The 23,381-nt window shown below is 36.8% G+C and overlaps 1 protein-coding gene across 7 annotated transcripts in view; it reads right to left on the reverse strand.

The window, feature by feature from the left end:
* Positions 1–4,125: 4,125 nt before the first annotated feature.
* Positions 4,126–23,381, reverse strand: part of XIAP (X-linked inhibitor of apoptosis) — a 44,818-nt gene continuing 25,562 nt past the window's right edge. For 5 of the 7 annotated variants that reach the window (XM_022561844.3, XM_089904115.1, XM_089904116.1 and 2 more), the window contains 5 exons: positions 22,485–22,584; positions 20,469–20,547; positions 18,622–18,664; positions 14,843–15,043; positions 4,126–8,638 (listed from right to left, as the gene is read on the reverse strand). In XM_022561844.3, the coding sequence (XP_022417552.1) occupies positions 8,445–8,638; positions 14,843–15,043; positions 18,622–18,664; positions 20,469–20,547; positions 22,485–22,584 (617 nt within the window). In that variant the 3' untranslated portion in view covers positions 4,126–8,444. The other 2 variants (XM_089904111.1, XM_089904110.1) reach the window with 2 other exon arrangements.

Raw genomic sequence — 23,381 nt, forward strand, 5'->3', positions numbered from 1 at the left:
ATCCTTGCAACAATCCTCTGAGGTAGGTGGAGCAGGGATATTTATCCCCATGTGTTAATATTTTTGTTACATTTCATTACATGTAAATGACCATATATTGATTTATAACTCATACTAAGTATAGGTCTTTTTACCTAATTCTTATTTTAAAATTTATTTTATTAAAAAAAATTTTTTTTGCTGCATTGGGTCTTCGTTGCTGCGCACAGGCTTTCTCTAGTTGCGGCAAGCGGGGGCTACTCTTCGTTGCGGTGGCTTCTCTCGTTGCGGAGCACGGGCTCTAGGCACGCGGGCTTCAGTAGTTGTGGCACGCAGGCTCAGTAGTTGGGGCTCGTGGGCTCTAGAGCGCAGGCTCAGTAGTTGTGGCACACGGGCTTAGTTGCTCCGCAGCTTGTGGGATCTTCCCAGGCCCGGGATCACACCCATGTCCCCTGCATTGGCAGGCGGATTCTTAACCACTATGCCACCAGGGAAGTCCTTTACTTAATTCTTATATGAGCTATAAGAACATAATGTATCTGAAATATTTACAGTAGAAAACCAAGCAAGGCATAAGTACAGTACGTTTTTAGTAGTCAAATAAAAAACAAAAATCTAGTTGAAAGAAAAACAAGTTTTTCCAGGTGAGTCAGGTCATTCTCTTAATGATTAACACAGGCCTTTGTTAAATTTCTGCTAGGAAATCCCTGCACAATGTTTATTTAATGAAAAAGAAAATAATTTTTAGCAAGTTCTTCTCCACTCCAGATTAATTTTATGGGGGAAATTTGGGGTCTTTGTTTTCAATTTTAGTTCCTCTGAAATATCAGTAATTGTTCATGAACATACTTGTGTGTTCTTTTTTCCTTCCTCAATCCAATTGTCAGTAATCTGGCAGAAGGAGAGCCTAATCACTGCCAAACAAAATTCCAATATTTAATGAGAAAATACATTTTTGATGCTTTAGCCAAAAATGCAAAGCCCCTTATTTAAGCTAATGGAATTCAAAAGAAATCCCTAGTACCTAGTAACGAAATAAAGTTAAAACACAACACACAGACTTAAAAAAAGCTCAAAAGTTTTTGTAACAAATGGACATTTATAATTTTGCATGTAAAAAATATTTTTGAAACATAAAATTCTCTGAAACAAGAATTAGATTTTGAAGCAAGATCATTGTTTAAATACTATTACCTCAATTAATTATACCCTACTCTTTTTTTGAATATTTAAATTCTTCTGGGAAAATAAAAGGGGGAAATAAAGTTTGGTTTCTCTTGGGTTCTTATTCCTTATTTGTTTTGAACCAGTGTTCTTCTACTATTTATTCATAAGCCTAACGTTAACAAGCATAGGCCCGTGCAAAAGATTTCTTATGCTGTAGTCACTAGTTATGGCGCATATAGGGTCTTGGAAATATCAAATTAAACAGAACAAGATTGGAAAAAAAAACTCTAGAGACCAAATCTATACAAAGCCAAATGGCTAGGTTATGGAAGTGTTTGTCATAAGCAAATTAGTAGTTTGCAGGAAAAGAAAACTAAGTCTGACTTTCATCTAGCCTTTATCTACCTTAAAATTTTTATTTTGGATACAGTTAGAGACCAATATTGACCTTAGTGTGGATTTATGCAACTATGAAGACCTTTAGAGACCTAAAACCACTACAAGAATTTTCTTTTGTGCCACACTTTAAAATTTCAGACCTAAAAAAAGAATTCAGAACTGCTACTTATTATGAATTAGAGAGGCTGACCACTTCCAACTCTATCATTTGTAGATTAACTGCTCACATTTCACTGAAGCTTTGGCTCTTTCTAGAAGCGCAGGTCTGTTCTGTACAATTTCAACTAATTGCTGTCACACTAGTGCTTATAAGAGAGACTTCAAATACTTAACCCTTTCACTGCTTGATTGGAGGACAGTTTAATGGCAATGAGCAATGTGAGGCTATTCTGAACTTGGCAGTGTAGGGGCTGAAGAATGATTTTCATTATCAAATTCAAAGAGTACTGTATGCAAGAAAATTTTGTTGAAAAGTGGAATCAGAAGGGATTTTCAGGATGTTGCATTTTAAGTCTTCGCATTTTGGTAGCAGGAGAAAATACAGGACTGGATCAGCAATGAGTTACAAGGAGAAGAAAGGTTAAGGATGACAGTCATCTGCAGAGAGCTACATCAATTTAACTTACAGGTTTCAGTCACTTAGTTATTTCTGGATTCGGACCCCATACCATATGCCAGTGGTTTTCAAACTTTAGCCTGTATCAGAACCACCTAGAGGGCTTGTTAAAACACCGACTGCTGTGTTACACCCCAGAGTTTCTGATTCACTAGGTTTAGGTTGGGGCCCAACAATTTGTATTTCTAACAAGTTCCCAGGTGATGCAGGTGCTGCTGGTCTCCAGACCACACTTTGAGAACCACTAGGTATCCATACACCATGCAGTTAGCCTACCTTTATTTTTTTTATTAAAAAAATTTTAAATAGAAGTTTAGTGGATTTACAGTATTTTATTAGTTTCAGGTGTACAACACCGTGATTCAATATTTTTAGATTATACTCCACTTAAAGTTATTACAAAATAATGGCTATATGTCCCTGTGCTGTATAATATATCCTTGTTGCTTATTTTATACATAGTAGTTTGTATCTCTTAATCCCATACCCCTATCTTGTCCCTTACCTGCTCCCTCACCCCTAGCTTGTTCTCTGTATCTGTGAATGTTTGTTATATTTTTACTTTTTAGATTCCACAAATAAGTGATATCATACCGTATTTGTCTTTCTCTGACTTATTTCACTAAGTATAATACTCTCTAGGTCCATCCATGTTGTTGCAAGTTAGCCTACCAACTTTTAATAGGCACCACATTTATTCTACAATCTATAAGCAAACTACAAATGAAATAGTGAGAAGATCATTTAAATTTTTTTTTTCTTTTTGGCTGTGCCATGTGGCTTGTGGGATCTTTAGCTCCCCGACCAGGGACTGAACCCCGGGCCACGGCAGTGAAAGCACTGAGTCTTAACCACTGGACGCCCAGGGAACTCCCTAAAAGTATTTTTTAAATGATAATATCAGTTTTGAGGGGGTTTATTTACCTTAATCTTCAAATAGGGTGAAAGGGGGAATAAAGTTGCCTTTAATTCTTGTTTAGATATCCATTAATATTTAGCAGTAACAGCGGTGTTAAAAATTCACAATTTAAAAAATGTTCTAATCTGGTATAGGTATTTAACAAGGTAATTACAGGAGAAATAACATAATGTCTAGGATTTACTCTAGAATATATCAGCAATAAATAAATAAATAAAATCTAAAAATAAATAAAGGGAGGGAGAGTCCTAGATGAAACAAGACTGGCAAAATGTTATTTGTTGAAGCTGAATGATGATTACCATGGGACTCATTGTATTTCCCTTTCTACTTTTATGTAAGTTTGAAAATTTCTGTAAGAGAAAGCTTTGAAAATTCACATCTTCATCAATATTCATTGAAAGTGTAGTTAACATGTACAAAATGTGGACTGCATTTAAAACAAGGTCTTAATGGTATATCTCGGATAAGAGTGATAACATAGTCAAGGATTCAATAATCAGTCACTATACAGACTAGGCCTGAAATACAAATCTCAATTTAGGAACTTCCATTGTGGGCAGGCAGGGGTAGGGGAAATAGCCCTCTTCTAAATTTCTCTCTCCCTTTAAAGATCCTTTATTCCCTCACTTTTTATTCCACCAGATTTGCTTGTAGCTTCTGAAACTCTCTGGGCAGCTGCCAATACAGACTCACAAAAATCCTTCTCTGCTGCCTGCCTCAAAGGGGCAGTGGCTTCTTAGGTCTCTTGCTTGTTCAAGCCTTGTTATGGTGACTATACTATCTCTTGAGTCAACCAGGCCAATCTTTGTGGGGAGGGGGGGGTTCATATTTTTACACATGTTAAAAATTAACTTTTTATGCACTTATAGAATTCTATAAATTAATTTGAAAGCAGATGTCTTTTTTTTTTTTTAAATATGATCTGACTTGATGTGTACCTTACTGCCTGGCCCAATGGCATAGGGTATATTTAGGAGGTTACATTTTAGTATTTTTAAGTATTTTATTTTCTTCTGAGAAAATGAAACTAAGTAATAAGATATCATTTTAAAGAATAGTGCTTTATTGAATAAGTTTTATTCACAGAAAAATAAGCTTTAATCTATGATGACTGCCAGATTTTACAGTAGAAAGCAATTTTCTTAGTTTTCCATACTGATGGAAAGGTTTCTACTAAATGAAAAGAGCCATAAAATTATATTCACAAATATAGTACTCTCTCACACATTTCACATGATTATTCACAACACTAATACAATGACATAAGAATCAGTCATTTTGTCAGGTTAGATGAAGTATAACAGTAATGAAAAAAATGCAAACTCTTCTAACAAAAATTACATTAAAGCCTTTGTTACATCAAATAAAAAATGCAAATTTGTTGCTAAGTATAGACAGAATGACAAAATATATAGTAATTTTAAATGTTACATCAATGATATACAAGAATGTAATAAATGCCAAAAAATCTATATGCATTTCTGCAAACTTTAGACTTCAAAATAGAATCTTACCACCCAAACATTAATGTAGTATTGTACAATTTGAAGCTATATGTATTTAAGATTGTCCTATTGTATTAGTTATAAAGTATCATTTAATATGTAGTGAAGGTTACGGTATGGTATACAAGAAAAAATAAACATTTGAGACCTCCCTGGAGAGGTAGATTGAAGTTTTTCACCGTCAAACTATGTCCCAGTCTGGGCTATCACTAATTAGCTATATAGCTTTGAACAAATCATTTCACCTTTCAGCCTCAGTTCCCTTATCTGTAAAACAAGAGGGATGAATTTAGATACTCTCTACAGTCTCTTCTAGCTCTGACACCCTATGATCCTATTATGCTGCAAATGAAGTTCACACTGTGCTAAAGTGTGCAAGAGTCAAACTGAAACTGATTATGAAAGTGGGAATAAGCCAACTGTTTCTATTAGGAAAGCTCAACTAAATTTGGTAAGAATATTTTTTTCAAGTTATTAAAACAGGAATTTAAATATTTTTAAGGACTTGACCTACTTGTTCATTGTAATTGGCATCTTGACTATGACAAACAAACAAAAAAAATGAGTAAGAGTCACTGAAAGAGATATCATCTAAGTTTTAGCCCACATTTCCAGAGTCAAGGCATATCCACGGAAGGTAAAAGAGTGTTAGGTAGGGAATTAACATTTATAACAGGTATTTTACACATATGGCCTCCCTGAACTCATAACTTTGTAAGACACATACTATTCTCATTTCACAGATGAAGAAATGGTTACCTCTTTTTTTCTTTTTTAAAGCAGATTTGGCTAAAAATAACCATATTTGTCAAATATTCCCTTCTGTTTTCTTATTTCTCTAATGGAAATGATACACAACCTATCCTACTTCTCCCACCCCTCCACCCCTTTTCCCCATATTCAACAACTGGGTGAGCAGGAAATAAAACAATGATTTTGATCTAAAGGGTACGATATGTGGAACTAATGCTGTGGTGGTAGTCTCCATTCAGAGTTCAAAATACCAATTTTATCCACTAAAATGAAAACAGGAAAAAAACTACCAACATTTAAATAATATAACAACAAAAGATCATAATACACAGGGCCAAATCACATCATATACATTCACTACACCCATCCTACCCCATCTTAGCCCCAAACCAAAGGGGAAAAAAAATAAAAACAAACAAAAAATCTAGTAGGAAAGGCAATACAAAGCTACTAATTAATAAACTGGAATTTATTTTATAAACACTAAACCCGTTTCTCAAAAATTAAGACAAAGCTTTTGATCAGCACACCAGATTATTACGAATAAAGATAATTATTTATTACAAAACAACTTGACTCTTCGCATGACTAAAATGTAGTAAAATAGGTGGTGCCTTTTGAAATCTTAGCGTGAACTTTATATAGAAAAGGAATGTCTACATGTAGATACTGAGAACTATTTTGGGAAGGGGGAGGCAGAGATTTGGATCTGGCTATATTTTTGACCTTGCAAGTGATCATTCTTTGCACAATTAGATGGGAAGGATCCAGGGCTTTTCATAGTGCAAACAAAGGCAAACATTGGTAAGTCTTTAAAAATTTGATTAGAAGTTGGAGTGCTGAGTGATTTAACAACCCGAAGCAACAGCATTTCTAAACAATTCTTAAAATAAACTTGTTAGCCACATCAGCTTCATGCATTAAATTTCACAACTCATGGGGAGAAAAAAGGTCTTGCTTAACTCTAAACATACAAGTTTTAAAAGAGTTTTAATGAACTGAGGCTTCCAGAACTGGAAAAGCCTATGTTAAAACAGTTCAGTCCTCGGCCAACAACTAGACTGAACTAACTACCTGACTTGGAGCTGACGTGTCCTGGAAAACACACTTTTAAAACTTTTCTCCCCTTGTAATTTAAGTTTAAATTTAAAGCTTAGACTATACATGTAAAATTTAACTTAATGAATATATAACTAAACCTAAGTAGAAGAAAGTGCAAAGGTAAAGAACTGAGGATTTACATAGTAAAACAAAAACAGGGCAGTCATTATTTGATTTTAAAAATTCTCATTTAAATTTGCAGTGCTTTAAATGAATATCAAAGTAGTAATCAACAGAGGTTAAGAGACCATAATACTCTTTCTCTTAGAAAATACAACAAAAATATAACTTTTAACAGTTCCACTCTCAAACTTTTCTCTACAGTGAAATGCCTCACTCACCTCTACAACAGGTTGTTGTGAGAATCTTTGTCTGGGTGTTCTATGAAGCATTTTTAAACTTTCATTTTCTTTTTTAATATATACTGATTCTTATTCAAGTTTTATTTTCTCTTTAATATTCAAACAACTCTTCTTCTTTTCTTGTCAATATTTTATAATTTCCAAGAGGTTTTTAAGGATCTTGAGAGAACATTTATTTCAGAAGTATCTACTACTATCACTAGACAAGAAAACAAAAAACTTAGGTAAAGACTTGACATTTTGTCCTATATACATCTTAATCATCCTAAAGGTAAAAATTCACATGAAACTTTAAGATACAAGACGATATGAGAATCTCAACATGGAAAGCTGTCACTATAACTACGAGCAGTGTACAAACATGCTTCTACTCTTACCTACATAAGCTGACAGATGTTTAAAATACTGGGTTAACGAAGATCTTTTAGTAAAGTGACTTAGGCAGGCTTAAACTAGCAAGGATTAAGGATGAATCCTTACTAATTAATTGGAAGATCTGAGACATATTTTATATTTCATTTTACAAAATCAGGAATATTTATTTTGAAACAAGAGAAGAAGACATGGTCTACCTGTCAGAAAACTACCACTCAGAAATATTTTTCATCCACAAAGCAGGAAAAACATATAAACATTTAAATTTCACATTGGCACCAAAAAGGTTAACTGCCCTGCCTTCTTGGATTAGAAAAACTGAAGCTGAGCAGTAAGTAGTTTTGCAGGCGTTTGAACATGCCTAAGCCTTTAAATCAGTAAAATACTTTCTAAAAATTCTGATTACAAAAGTAATACAGACTTATAAAAAATTCAAACAGAACAAAATAAAAAAAGTAGAAAGTGAAAGGTCCCTCCCTGTAAAGCCCCTCTGGGACCCATCCCCCCCCCAAAGAAACCACATTTAACAGTTTGGTGCCTATCTTTCCAAATCTTCTGTTCTATACGTATATAAAACACACACACCTCACTTGGCTCATTCTATACACAGTGTTTTGCCACTTGATTTTAAACTTAATATACCTCTGACATCTTTCCATGTCAGTACGTGTAGGCTAGATGGTATTCAATCATTAAATACCCTTTTAACAATGGCAAAATCATTTTTAAAAATCATCCACCCAAGTACATGTGTATAATTTTAAAAGAAAGTGGACAAACTCCTAAAACACAAACATCTAAAGATAATCTCTATCTTTCTACCAGTGTAGAATAGTTCATTCCTTTTTCACACAAAACAAATTATGTGATTGGGGAGATTAACTCTAATCTGTACGTTTACAAAGAAGGCTCCATTTGTTAAGCCTATCTAAAAAGGATGAAAAAGTCAGTTGATTAATTCACTTACATTTAGAAATCTAAGTCAGTGTACTACAAATACACATTGTGATCAGTTATAATAATATGATGCTTCTTAGTCTAGGGTTTCAATTAAATAACAGTGAAAAATAGGACAGATAATACAGCTAAAATCCTGAAAAATCCAGAAATTCAAATTTTAGATTGCTAACTATAACATCACAGTTTACATTTTTTCCCTACTTGGTAGCAAATGCTAATGGAATTCAATGCTGATTTCTTAAAGTTGGTTCACATCACACATTCAATCAGGGTAATAAGAATATAACATGCCTACTGTAGTTAGATTAAGACATAAAAATTTTTTGCTTGAAAGTAATGACTGTGTAGCACATGGGACATTTGTCCACTGCTTCTGCACACTGTTTACAAGTGACCAGATGTCCACAAGGAATAAAAACTACAGCAATATTTCTATCCATACAGATTTTGCAAAGCTTCTCCTCTTGCAGTAGCCTTAGCTGCTCTTCAGTACTAATCTCTGTACAAAGAGAGAAAAAAAAGTGTTAATTTTAGACTTTCTTAGTTGTTTAAATTCACTGAAATAATGTGAACCCCTACTATGTGCCAGACACTAATCAAGTGTTGGGAGATAGGATGACTCACATATGGCATCTGCTCTTAAGTAGTTCGCATGCTAGTGGGAGAGAAAGACATGAGCTGAGGCTACGGAGGTAAGCACAAAGTGATAAGTGCTATAATAAAGTTACATACAAAGTGCTCTGGGACAAGACCACAGAACAAGTTCTTCTGTTCAGATTAGCTGGGGAAGGCTTCACGGGTTGGCGGCTGTTGGATGGGGGAGGGGGAAGTGGAAGAATGACATTTAAAAATAGCAATTTGCTAAGCAGAGAAGCAAGGCTTAGGTAAAAGAAGTAGCATATAGAAAAGGCATGGCTTATTCCAGAAATGGAGGGATAGATTTGAGGGCCACTTCTGAAGTGGGACAAGTAGGATTTGGTGACTGGATGTGAGGGATGAGGAAGAAAGGAAATAAAGCTGATTTCAAGATTTCTAGCATGGCTGACAAGGGGATGGTAATGCCAATAGGAAATATAAAAGGAGGTACAGGTTTGGGATTTTCAAGATTTTTTGAGGTGCTTGCACAGCATCCATATAAAAATGTCCAGCAGGCAATCGGAGAGTCAAGTCTTGAGATCAGAAGAAGTCAGGGCTAAAGATAGAGATTTGGGTGTCATCAATACACAGGTGGCACTGAAGTTCTTGCTTAATTCAGCCTTTGTCAAACTAAGTTTTGTGAAATGTTAACAAATATGTCATAGAAATGTGTTTCACTGTCATATATAACTATAATGACAACAACATCAACAACAGCAGCAATTAACAGTAATATAGCACTTCTACTATGTGCTACGCAGTATTCCAAATGCATTACATATTATAACAACCTTTGTAATCACTGTATACCAGTGTATACCAAATTCAGCCTCACATGAGAATCACTTGGGGCATTTTTTTAACAATATATTCCTTGGCCCCATTCACTGAATCTAAAATAATGGGGTTGAGCACACTGGCATTTGGGAACCACGACTATCAAGTTCAGGGCCGTATGATAAAGCATATATGCCCTCTTAGAAATTCAAAAAGGAATTTCCCTATTTAACTACAGAGTTCATTTTTCATGGCATCTCTTTTAACATTCTGGGGAACACTATTCTGAAAACAGGTTTGGGAAACAGTGGTCTAATTTTATGCAACAAATACTTACTGAACACTTAGCTAGGTTCTAGGCATTAGAGATAGAACAATTAACAAATATATAGACCCTGGGCTCCCAATCATTCATAGACAAGTAAAGAACACAAGCAGACAGGAAATTATAATACAGTGTGATGATAAAAAGTAATTATAATGTGTTATGAAGAACACAGGAAGGGTGTGTGTCCGTGCACACACACATAAAGGGGAGGCTTCCCAGAAAAAATTATACCTAAACTGGGTCCTAAAGGATGAGTAGGAGTAAAGTAGGAGAGGGAGACGGCCTTGGGGGACAAGAGCAATGGGAGAAGAGGGTTCTGGGCAGAGGAAATGACATAAGCAGGCTCCAAGGAGAGAGACAGAACCAGGCCTGCAAGTGCACGGGTAAGGCTTGGGAAGAGAATCTGAGGGGGAAATAGCATGACATGAGGCTACAGGTTAGCAGGAGCCTGATCATGAAGGATTTGGCAACCCATGTAAAGGAGTTTGGACTTGACACCGAGGACCCCAGGAGCCAGTGAAGGGTTTTAACCTGGAAAAAGATATCAGAATTGCTTCAGAAAGGTTTTCTTGATTAGCGGTGGAGAAAAGGATTATATAATCTCTTTTTTCTTAAAAGGCAACTTCCTGGGCATAATCAAAACTCAAAGATGGAACATAGAGACAAGAAGATAAACTGCCTGCCCCCAAGAAGCTTGTCTAATGGGCAGGAGAGAAAAGAAAACAGTTCCAAAATGATGTTACAATTGCTTTAACAGCAGAGAGAGTAGAGGGAGCTGCAAACTCTGCTATGGGTATTGGAGAAAACTTCAAAGAAGTGACCTTTGAGCTGAGCCTTGAAGGATGAGTTCAAGAAATGGATTTAAGGAACAGGGGGTGGAGTGGGGCATCAGATGAGGTATACAAACAGGAAAAAGGCATTCGGGGCATAGGAAACAACAGAAGCAAAGGGATGGCATTATAAACTGATTTATATTAATATGGAAGCATCTGACCAAAAAAGTCAGAATAAAGTATATATTCATGCCATCACCAAGACTGTGGTAACCAGTGCGAGCTAGCCTGCCAGAGGAATATGGAAAAGCAGAGTGACTTGGTGAAGGGAAAGCATTTGAGATAACAGGCTTTCTGCTGCCATCCACAAGCAGAGGGACTCGGAGATCATGCAGCAGAAGCAGAAAAAGGCAAATGAGAACGAAGAATCCAAGTAACTTCATGTCCAATCCTCTTGCACTTCTCCTGTGTGCCTGGAGCTAGTCCCACCATGCTAGTTTCCTCCTGTAGTGCTCACAGGTCCCAGCATGGCATTCCCTTTGCCCTGAGTCTACAGCAGGTCTCTTTTGTGCTTCCTTCCCTTCAGGTAGTCTCTCTACACCTGGGCCAGTCCGGGGGGTAAGGGGACGACCCCTTCCCAGTGTTTTTTAAAAAGTAGCTTTGTAGGGCTTCCCTGGTGGCGCAGTGGTTGAGAGTCCGCCTGCCGATGCAGGGGACGCGGGTTCGTGCCCCGGTCTGGGAGGATCCCACATGCTGCGGAGTGGCTGGGCCCATGAGCCATGGCTGCTGAGCCTGCACGTCCGGAGCCTGTGCTCTGCAACGGGAGAGGCCACAACAGTGAGAGGCCCGCATACCGCAGGAAAAAAAAAAAAAAAAAGGTAGCTTTGTAATTCCAAGAAAAATCAAAAAAAGGAAGACAATTAAGTAATTTACACATTACTTTTGGATGTAATGCCACAATGAATAAAAAAGGACACTGGATCAGATACCTCCAGTAGTCAAATTTACAGAGACAGAAAGCAGAATGGTGTTTGCCAGGGGAGTGGGAAATGGGAGTTGTTTAATAGGTAAAGAGTTTCAGTTTTGTAGATGAAAAGAGTTCTGGAGATTGACTGCACTACAGTGTGAATGTACTTAAAACTACTGAACTGTACACTTAAAAATGGTTCGGAAGGTAAATTTTATGTGTATTTACCACAACTGTTTTGTTTTTGGCTGCGCCGCGTGGCTTGCTGGATCTTAGTTCCCTGACCAGGGATGGGACCCAGGCCCTCAGCAGTGAAAGCGCCGAGTCCTAACCACTGGACCGCCAGGGAATTCCCCACAATTTTTTAAAAAGTAAAAAAAAAAACAAGAAAAAACAGGAACACCGGACCAGAAGTCAGGAAACCTGAATTTTACTCCCAACTATCTGAGTGACCTTGAGTAACAGCATATCTGCAGTTCAGTTTTCTCTGAAGTAATGAAAATTTTGTATGATCTTTAAGGTTCCTTTCATTCCGATTATTTGTGATTCCATGTTTGCAGACCACAATGGATGAAATGTCATGCCTACCAAACACAGATATCATGAACTCCACTTTTCCTACCTTATTTCAGGCTTGCATACAGACGCTTACTTGAGATGGTGATGGTCTGGGCATTCTTTCCAGACTAATAGTTCACCTCTGGCAATTACTTCACTCTAGCCTTTAGAGTAACTACTAGGTTCTTTCCTTTCCTGAGGTACCTTTCCCCTTCTACTTTCTACAAGGCCCCTTTCTAGGTCGGGAGGTTCTGGCACATAGCAATAAAGGCAACAGCTAGATCATCTTTGATGTTATTTGCTAATATTTTTACTACATTATTTTAAACCACTTCTAGAATAAACTGATGTTGTTAATGTTCCTATCAGAGCAGATTCATGTGGAAAGACAGACTGATAAGAAATGTGTATGGGTTATTTGATTTTTACATTATGTTCTGTAATATACACATAAGGATTAAAGCAAGTGCCTTAGCACACACATGAAATAAAGGGCTTTGTATCATACTATGTTGTTTCTAAAAAGAAAGAAAAAAAGATACTAATTTGGTACTATCTTTAGAAGACTGGGGTATTCTCTGTCACAGAGCCAATAGGATAAAAACTAGTATTGAATCTAGGATTTCTCAATGAGTAACAATAACATTGTACTTTTTTCTAATAACTTCCATCTGTTTTACCTCAATTAGGCCCACCCTCTATTTTGTATAGAATTAAAAGATTCTTAGTGCCAGTCTTTCCTCATCAGCTTTTGGGAAGAGAAATAGACAGCAGTCCTCCATGAGAAGACAGCCTGTGACAATTACTTGCCTCTCAATTTTGTGAGACTAAGGAGAGATCATCTGATGAATTCTAACCTGTGCCCCTGAGAGCTGGCATTTGTTTAGGCCCTCCTTCCCACACTACCCTGGCTCGTAGTCTCAGTAATAAGAACCCCCCACCAACTCCTGTTGGATAGAGGACAAACATGCCCCAATGCACTCTGTCCCTTGTTCTCTTCCTACTGCAACCCACTAAATCTTTCTGTTGTAAACACCTTCAGGTATAAAAACTAACACCTTATTGTCAAACTTAATTAAGCTTGAGAGCTTGAGTTGTGGTTAAGGGGAGAATGGCACAATCACTGGTATCACGAAGTAAATGGTTTGTTTCACTATCACCAAGACACGTGGAGCTATTATAGGTTTAAAATACATGCATCTTTAAGGAAAAGATGCTTTCTGCTGAATCTTTTACATCAACTAATGTAATTTAAAACATCATTAATGTTATACTGTTTTATGACTTATGTAATTATCTGAATAATGTTTCAAAAACATCTGAAATAACCTAAAGATCAAAAGGGTCTTTAAGGTAAAAAAAAAAAAAAAGTGAACTTTTAGGTTCATTAGCCCTTGGAGAGTTCTCATCTTTTCATACAGGTGGTCAAAAGCTTAGAGAACGATTATAATAAAGCACCCCAAGAATGTATTCAGTTTGAAACCTTTTCTTTAACCTCCAATGTTGTTGGCAAGCTCTAGAGTAGCTGTCATCCTTAAAGGAGAAACTTGTATTTTTTATCTTTCTTTTTCCTAAAAGGAGGTTATATACTTCTCTTCTACATTATTTAATACACTTTCTATACATGATTCATAGTATTAAGATGCCATTAATTCAAGCTCTATTTAGCAATATGACCCCTTTATATATTTACATCATATGAAAAGTTGCAGAACACTCTAAATCCAAAGAGTTTCAACTACAAAACTTATAGTCTACACACAATGATAAAAGTTAGTCTTTGTTGTTCTTTATCTAAAATAAAGCATAAACTCACACTTTTAAAATGAATGGATCACTGGATCTTACTTGGACCCTGAGTAGAACAAATGAACTGAAAAAACATTTTAAGACAATGAGGAAAATTAAAACCAACTGAATTTCAGATGATATGGAATTACTGTTAATTTTGTTAAGTGTGACAACAGTATGTTATGGGCTAAATGTCTGTCTCCCCAAAATTCATACGCTGAACCCCTAACCCACTGTGTGATGGTACTTGGAGGTGGTGCCTTTGGGAGATAATTAGGTTTAGATGAGGTAATGAGGATGGGACTCCATGATGGGATCAAGGTCCTTATAAGAAGAGGAACAGAAAGCAGAGTGCTCTCTCTCTTGGCCATGTGAGGACTTAGAGAAGGCAGCCATCAGCAAGCCTGGAAGAGAGTCTTCACCAGGAACCAAATCTGCCTGCACCTTGGTCTTGCACTTCCCAGCCTCCAGAACTATGAGAAACAAATGTCTGTTGTTTAAGCTACCCAGTTTACAGTACTGTTATAACAGTCTGAGCAGATTAACACACAGTATTAAAGTGATGTTAAAAGAAGTCCCTATCTGTTAGATATTTATCAAAGTATTTATAGGTAAATGATATATAGGATGTCTGGGATTTACTTTGAAATACTACAGCAAAGAAAAAAAGGTGGGGGAAGAAGTGAAACAAGATTAGAAAAGTGTTGATAATTATTGAAGATGGTCGATGCGTACGTGTTTGACAGTTTTCATAATAAAAAGTTTTAAAAAACATTTATCCTAAGGGGAATATGAGAGGAGGGAAATGAATGGGCCACAAAGTCATGTAAGATACTATCCATAATGAAGTGATGTTAGGTGTGTCTTGCGTACCTTTCTGTAACGAAGTCTGACCTAATTCATCTTGTGTATTGTCTTTCTGAGCACTCACTAGATCTGCAACCAGAACTTCAAGTGATTTATAGTTGCTCCCAGATGTCTGAATTTTTTCCTCCATTATTTTCTTAATGTCCTTGAAACTGAATCCCATTCGTATAGCTTCTTGTACCATAGGATTTTGGAATATGGTATCATCTGAAATGAAAATTGGTGAGGAAAAAGATCATAGAGTTTAATTATTTTCATGAACACAACTCAACAGCAAAGTATAATTGAAAAGAAAAATTTAAGCAACAAGCAAAAAATCGAAACCAGGGACTCCCCTGGTGGTCTAGCAGCTAAGACTCTGTGCTCCCAATGCAGGGGGCCCAGGTTTGATCCTTGGTCAGGGAACTAGATCCCACATGCCTCAAGAAAAAATTTAAAAATCCCGAGTGCCGCAACTAAGACCCAATGCAGCCAAATAAATAAACAACAACAACAACAAATCAAAACCAAACCACCAAACCAAAGCTGCTTTGGGAAGAGGACTTAGAAATACTTGGGCGTTGAAGAATCACTTTCAGAATCTTACAACAGTTGAAAATGCAATGAGTATGTATTTTGTAGCATTATGAATTGAGATTAGGTGCTTTAAAGACTACATGAACAGTACAAGATAAGGTAAAACAGATAAGAAAAGGGTTAAGCGCTTCAAAAATCTGAAAAGCGTGGATGTCTTTAGTGAATCACCAGCAATTATTTCGAAAAAATCATGGGAAATAGAGGAAGACGCAGTCTGTGACCTTGAATGTATCAGCTTCCTATCTCTCTGACTTAGTTTCTGCAGCTGGGGGGAGGGTGGACTAGATAAGGCAAGAAAGCAAATAGAAAGTCACTTTAATGACACTCAAAGTCGGAATACAGATTGTGTAGTTATGTGCTAAAAGATGAGACTTCTCCTCTGACTCATCAATTCCACTCTTCGGTATTTTTCTTTTTCTTTTCCACACCACACAGCTTGCAGGATCTTAGTTCCCCGACCAGGGATTGAACCTGCACCCCGGCAGTGAAAGCGCTGAGTCCTGACCACTGGACCGCCAGGAACTTCCCCACTCTTGGGTATTAAAAATGAGTACATATATCCACCAAAGACATACACAAGAATATTCACAGCAGTGTATTTATAACAGGCCCAAACTGGAAACAACTCAAATGCCCATCATTAGGTGAATGGATAAGTAAATTCTGGTATATTCAAATATTACACAGCAAGAAAGAAAAATGAACTACTGCCACAGACAACATGGATCAATCACATAGATATGATAAACAAAACATCATCATAATGATGAACCAGAGACAAAAGAGTGCATACTGTATGATTACATTTTTAAGATGTTCAAGTCTAATCTATGGTAATAGAAGTCAGAATATAACTTGAGGGTGGATATTGATTGGGAAGGGGCCTGAAGGAGCTTTCCAGGGTGGTGGAAATGTTCTATATCTTGATCTGGGTGATGGTTAGATGGACCTCTACCTCATACCATATACAAAAATTAACTAAAAATGGATGAAAGACCTGAATGTAAGAGCTAAAACCATAAAACTCTTAGAAGAAAACACAGGTGACCTTGGATTAGGCAATGATTTCTTAGACATGACACCAAAAGTATAAGCAACAAAAAACAGACAAGTTGAACTTCATCAAAATTAAAAAGTAATATGATTCAAAGGACACCAACAAGAAAGTGAAAAGACAACCCACAGAATGGGAGAAAATATTTGCAAATCATATATTTGACAAGGGACTTATATGTATAATGTATAAAGAACTAAAATATATAAAGAACTATTACAACTCCATAATAAAAAAAAAGTAACCCAACTAAACAAAGGGCAAAGGAAATGAACAGACATTTCTCCAAAGAAGACATACAAATGGCCCATAAGCACATAAAAAAATGCCCAACATCATTAGCTATCAGGGAAATGCAAATCAAAACCACAATGAGACACGCTTCACACCCACTAGGAGGGCTGTAATAAGGAGACAGACAAGTGTTAACAAGGATGTAGAAAAACTAACTGAAACCCTCATACACTGCTGGTGGGAATATAAAATGGTGCAGCCACTTTGGAAAACCGTCTGGCAGTTTATCAAAAGTTTAAACATAGAGTTACCACATGACCCAGAAACGCCATCCCTAAACATATACCCAAGAGAACTAAAAACATATGCCCACACAAAAACTTGAACACAAACATTCATAGCAGCATCAGCATCATTCATAATAGCCAAAGAGTGGAAACACCCCAAATGTCCACTGACTAATGAATGGATAAACAAAATGTGGTATTATCCATATAAAGGAATATTTTCCACCATAAAAAATAATGAAGTACTCATATATGATAAGGGTTGAACTTATATGACTGGATGAACCGTGAAACCACACATTATTACTCCACTTATATGATACGTCCAGAATAGGCAAATCCATAGAAACAGAAGTAGATAAGTGGTTGTTTGTGCTTGGGGGTCGAGGGGCTGCAATGGTGAATGACTGCTAAGGAGTATGGGGTTTCTTTCTGGGGTTATGATAATGTTTTGCAATTAAATAGTAGTTATGGTTGTACAACCCTGTGAATATACCAAAACCCACTAAAGTGTATACTTTATACGGGTGCAACTTTTGCTGTATGAATTATATCTTCATTTAAAAACACTAATCCTAAACCAGAGCAAGAGTCTTACTAGTCATAAAAGGAATAGTATGCAGTATAAGGATGATTATTATCAAGAACTGTTATAGAATCTTTGTTTCTGGATAATTTCAAAAATACAGGCTGGAATAAATGATTTCTTAAACTGTATCATTTATGCACATTACAAAACCTTAATCAAATAGTATCAAATTGGCTCTCCTTCTCTAGCATACGTATGAATATATATAGTATTCTCTTGCCTTCTAATCCTTAAGATACTAAATAGATGATGTTATGAGTATAGGGAGTGGGGAATCACCAGACATATTCTAAATTAAACTTTACTATTTTTGAAACATGATGCCTAGGTTGACAATGAGATCTGTAGTGTGATGTAGGATTCAGAAGACCTTATTTACAGTCCTAGTTCCACTAATGCTTTGTAATGTAACCATGGGCAGGTCACTTAACCTCTCTGTTTCTTCATCTGAAAAGTGGGATAACAATATCTTCTTTGTTTCACATAATATCTTTCTCTGCACACTTTAGTTTTTAAAGATGCCTGTCATGAGTAAATAATCTTTGTGATAAAAATCCTCTACCTCTCTAAAAGGTAATAGGAGGTAAACAAACCAAACCATACTCCTTTGTGAAGAAGCTGGGGAAGGCAAAAAGATGGCATGGAATAAGGAAGCAGGAAGGTTAGGGCTGATCATGGTGATGGCACATTAGTAGAGCACTGGATTCACAATCCTGGCTAACTAAAGAAACCCCATTGACAAAAATACACTTAATGAAAAAAAAAATACACTTAACGCTTTTTGTGATTTTAACAGAAATGACAATGGAGAGCCTACAGCTGTTCCTCTGGAACTTGGAAAAACTGTCCAACCTCTGAACCAATGTTCCCAGTATATAAATATCCAACTTAAATTTATAGGCACTTCATTAATTCTTAAGTCTACAGCAATCTCATCTCAAAGATATATACCTTGAAAGAATCAGTTTACCTTTCCACCTTATAAATAACAAGTATAATAAACTGGCAATGAAATTAAAGTATTTATTTTAATAAGAATATTTACCAGTTCTTTTAGTTAATGATGGTGTTTTTTCAGCAGTTCTCGTCTAAAATAGAAATATGAATTATAAGTTAGAATTCCTTTTGGTAGAAGACAATTACTTCAATTTGAGAAGTTATGTTAATCATGAGTTTATAAATTAGCTTTATTCCAGTTCAACATATGAATATTCACAAGAGGCATACAGCCTGATGAAGCTAGAAGTTAAAAGATCATCTAACCCAATCCATTCACTTTACAGACAAGAAGCTGAGGCTCAGGGAGATTAAACAACTTGATTGAGGCAATACAGTTCATGGCAGGGCCATAATGGCAACTCTTCTGTCTCATTCTAGTCCAGGGCTCTTTCCACAAAGTACTGATGCCTTGGCCACCCCAGGCCACACTATCAATATAGATACCTTTTTGAGATTTTAAATATTGTCTGTGAAAAGTTAAAGACTAGTAGTACAAAACACATTATACAAGTCTAAGTTCACAAGGCTGAGGGATTTAAGTGTTTTAGTTCTTCAAGCCCATTTTCGCCTACAGTGATACTTAAATCAGTTCATCCTGATTCCCTTTTCACAAATTTGCTTTAGCTTAAGAAAAACGAGCACTCTTCAAGATCTCCCCTTTAAGCTCACCATACATTACTGTTTTACTTTTAAAATTTTTATTTTATATTGGAGTATAGTTGATTTACAATGTTGTGTTAGTTTCACGTGTACAGCAAGGTGATTCAGTTATACATATACATATATCTATTCTTTTTCAAATTCTTTTCCCATTTAGCTTATTACAGAATATTGAGCAGAGTTCCCTGTGCTATACAGTAGGTCCTTGTTGGTTATCTATTTTATTTTATTTATTTATTTTAATAAATTTATTTATTTTTGGCTGTGTTGGGTCTTCATTGCTGCGCACGGGCTTGCTCTAGTTGGTGGTGAGCTGGGGCTACTCTTCACTGGGGTGCGTGGACTTCTCATTGCAGTGGCTTCTCTTTGTTGCGGAGCACAGGCTCTAGGGGCGCGGGCTTCAGTAGTTGTGGCACAAGGGCTCAGTAGTTGTGGCACGGGCTCTAGAGCACAGGCTCAGTAGTTGTGGCACACGGGCTTAGTTGCTCCGTGGCATGTGGGATCTTCCCAGACCAGGGCTCGAACCCGTGTCCCCTGCATTGGCAGGCGGATTCTTAACCACTGCGCCACCAGGGAAGTCCTGGTTATCTATTTTAAATATAGTAGTTTGTGTATGTTAAACCCAAACTCCTAATTTATCCCCCTCCCCACCTTTTCCCTTTGGTAACCATAAGTTTGTTTTCTAAGTCTGTGAGTCTGTTTCTGTTTTGTTAAATAAGTTCATTTGTATCATTTTTGCTCACTGACTTCCTTTTGGTCACACATACCTTCTTTTGGTGTCTTAACACCTCCATCAAGCCTTCTGCCCTGGGAGCGATTCTGTTTCTTCAGGTGATTTTGCATAACTCTCTTCTGAACCATTATATTTTGTTTAGCGATGTAGCAGAGTTAATATTTTTTAACAACTACTTTTTAAAGACTGTTTAGGTACACAGTAAAATTGAGGGGAAGATACAGAGATTTCCCATGTAACCCTTGCCCCAACACATGCGTTCCCTCCCTCATTATCAACATCCTTCCCAGAGTGGCACACTTGTTAAAATCAGTGAACCTACACTGATATGTCATAATCACCCAAAGTCTATAGTTTACATTAGGGTTCACCCTTGTTTTACATTCTATCACCATACATTATTAATCTAAAACACTATATTGTGAATTTTATACTAAGAAATCATTGCAAAACAAATTATGTAATATCTGAAAATATATATTCTACAATATGTGACTTACCAGAGACTCCTCAATTGAATGGGTTAAATGAATATTGTTTATGTATTCTTGTCCCTTCTCTTCTAACAGAAATCTACACCTAAACAAATAAAAGGTTAAACTTTAGTAGCTCATAAATTAGTAAAGTATAATTAAAGATATAACCTCCATCATCTTAATTCCATTAACTTGCTTTTTGATATTTCTAAGGAGCCACAAAATAAAATGTTACTCAATTCCTTATTAAACTATCATTTTAAGGTTAAAAAAATGTTCCCTTTGTTATCCTAATATGCTAATGACAGTAGAACAAAACTATCAACTTGAGAACTTTCAGCTTTTACACAAATTATTAAATTAGCACCTTGACATTTAAAAACAAGTTTTAAGTAATCTTAACGAGTTTTATTTAGAGATTAACCAATTGTACATTTTAAAGGAATTCTTTAGGCTTTCAGCCTTTCCTTTTAAGGCTGTTTAAGGTTAAAATTTATTTTCAAATGATCATTCTGAAGTTTTAAGTTGTACTATTTTGTAGGCCAAAAATCCACATCACTGTACACTGTACACATCTGTGTTCTTTATTTTAAAGAGGCAAGACAGCAAAGAGATGTTTAGAATATGTCATCATTCTAAGATGCCACTGAGTGTAAGCAGCATGATTATATTATGTACTACCACTGCCAGTTAAATTATGACCCACCACCAGATGTGTCCTGGTTTCAGAGATCTGAAAATGTGACCAACTGTGTGCCTTAGAATCCACGAGATTCAGTAATATTTGTTAGAGGGCATGATGGATTCTTAAGGAATCTCCTTGGCAACATGGGCTCTCATGCCCATCATTAAAGAGCCTACTTCCCACAGTGGATAAGAATCTGCCTGCCAATGCAGGGGACATGGGTTCGACCGCTGGTCCAGGAAGATCCCACATGCTGCAGAGCAACTAAGCCTGTGCGCCACAACTGAGCCCGCGTGCTGCAACTACCATGATGAGAAGCCCGCGCACCGCAATGAAGAGTAGCCCCCGCTCACCACAACTAGAGAAAGCCGCACAGCAACAAAGACCAACAAGGACAAAAATTTTTTTTTTAATTTTAAAAATAAAAAAAAATAAAGAGCCTACTTCCAAACAACAACAAAAGCATACATTCCTTTTTTTAAAAAAAAAAAAAAGGAATTAATTAATTAATTAATTTGGCTGCGTTGGGTCATCGTTACTGCACGGGGGCTTTCTCTAGTTGCGGCGAGCGGGTGCTACTCTTCATTGCGGTGCGCGGGCTTCTCATTGCGGTGGCTTCTCTTGTTGCGGAGCATGGGCTCTAGGTGCATGGGCCTCAGTAGTTGTGGCACACGGGCTCAGTAGTTGTGGCTCACAGGCTCAGTAGTTGTGGCTGGCGGGCTCCAGAGCGCAGGCTCAGTAGTTGTGGCGCATGGGCTTAGTTGCTCTGTGGCATGTGGGATCTTTCTGGACCAGGGCTCAAACCTGTGTCCCCTGCTTTGACAGGTGGATTCTTAACCACTGCGCCACCAGGGAAGTCCCATACGTTCCTAATTTGGTGTTTAGAAATAGAATCATCTGAACGTCATAGATGTGATACATAAGTAATGAATGGTTTGGTCACTGGAGAAGGCTTAGGTGTTTTTTTGTTTTTTGTTTTTTGCGGTACGCGGGCCTCTCACTGTTGTGGCCTCTCCCGTTGTGGAGCACAGGCTCCGGACACGCAGGCTCAGCGGCTATGGCTCACGGGCCCAGCCGCTCCGCGGCATGTGGGATCTTCCTGGACCGGGGCACGAACCCGTGTCCCCTGCATCGGCAGGTGGACTCTCAACCACTGCACCACCAGGGAAGCCTGGCTTAGGTGTTTTTTAAAAATGTATATAAAGTAGGTTACCCCATTTTTATAAACCTGGTGTGAATTTCAAATTTCAATTGGTGAAGGCAAAAATAGCTGACGTGAAAAGTTATTCAAGTCTTCCCACTGCTTATGTGCTGTCCAACTTGCCTGTCACTGAAGGAACATTTATATACCTTACCCTGGATACCACGTAGCATGTTGTTCCCAAGGGTCTTCACTGGGCTTCCAATCAGTTAGCCCTCCTCCACAGTGAAAGCACTTTACTTTATCACCTTCACCTAAGAAACACACAAGTAAAAATACATGTATTTGTGCAATTACAAGCTTACCCCAAAATATCCTTTTAAATACTATAAAATTAAGCATTTCTAAATTACATGAAAGTCTCATAGCTTAAAAGAAGATATCTGAATTCACATCTAAGTAACAGATAAGATCATTTGAGGAGGAAATACACACTAAATTCACCAATTCAATTTGAGGTATTTTACAGAAGACACAAATAAAATTTCCCAATTTTTATGTGAAAAATCACAATTACTTTAACATATGTCATTTGGGGCCATCAATGCTACGTTTACTTTTTCAAACTGTGAAACTTTAACAATAAAGTTCAGCATATATATAAGTTTCTCTAAGGTTATAGCTATATGACACTAAACAAACTTTCAAGATTGCTATATGATACTAAGTAAATAAAATATTGAAATAACTTATATTTTGTATTTTGGCACTATTCAATCTTAAAGTAACTGGGTCAGATATATAACGGTATAATTTTTCTGAATATTCCTGGAAGCCATCACACTAACGGCCCTTCCTTCCCTACTGACATGTCTACAGCAGTCCATTTGAAAAGTGCTCATTTTAAGCAATAAGGCATCTTTTGAATATACAGGGCAGCTTTCAAATATACAGTCTATGTACAAAAGGCAGGTATCAATTTTAACATCAGCCAAAGTAAACTCCCTAATGTTAACTCTTCTTATAGGGTTGTTGTGAAGCATAGAGAAAATGCATGTAATATACGTATTGAGCACATATAGTAGGTGTGTAATAAATTATAGTTAGTATT

The sequence above is a fragment of the Delphinapterus leucas genome, chromosome X (assembly GCF_059928025.1).
Source record: "Delphinapterus leucas isolate spDelLeu-1000000601 "Yukka" chromosome X, BTC_Dleu_Yukka2, whole genome shotgun sequence".
Taxonomy (NCBI): domain Eukaryota; kingdom Metazoa; phylum Chordata; class Mammalia; order Artiodactyla; family Monodontidae; genus Delphinapterus; species Delphinapterus leucas.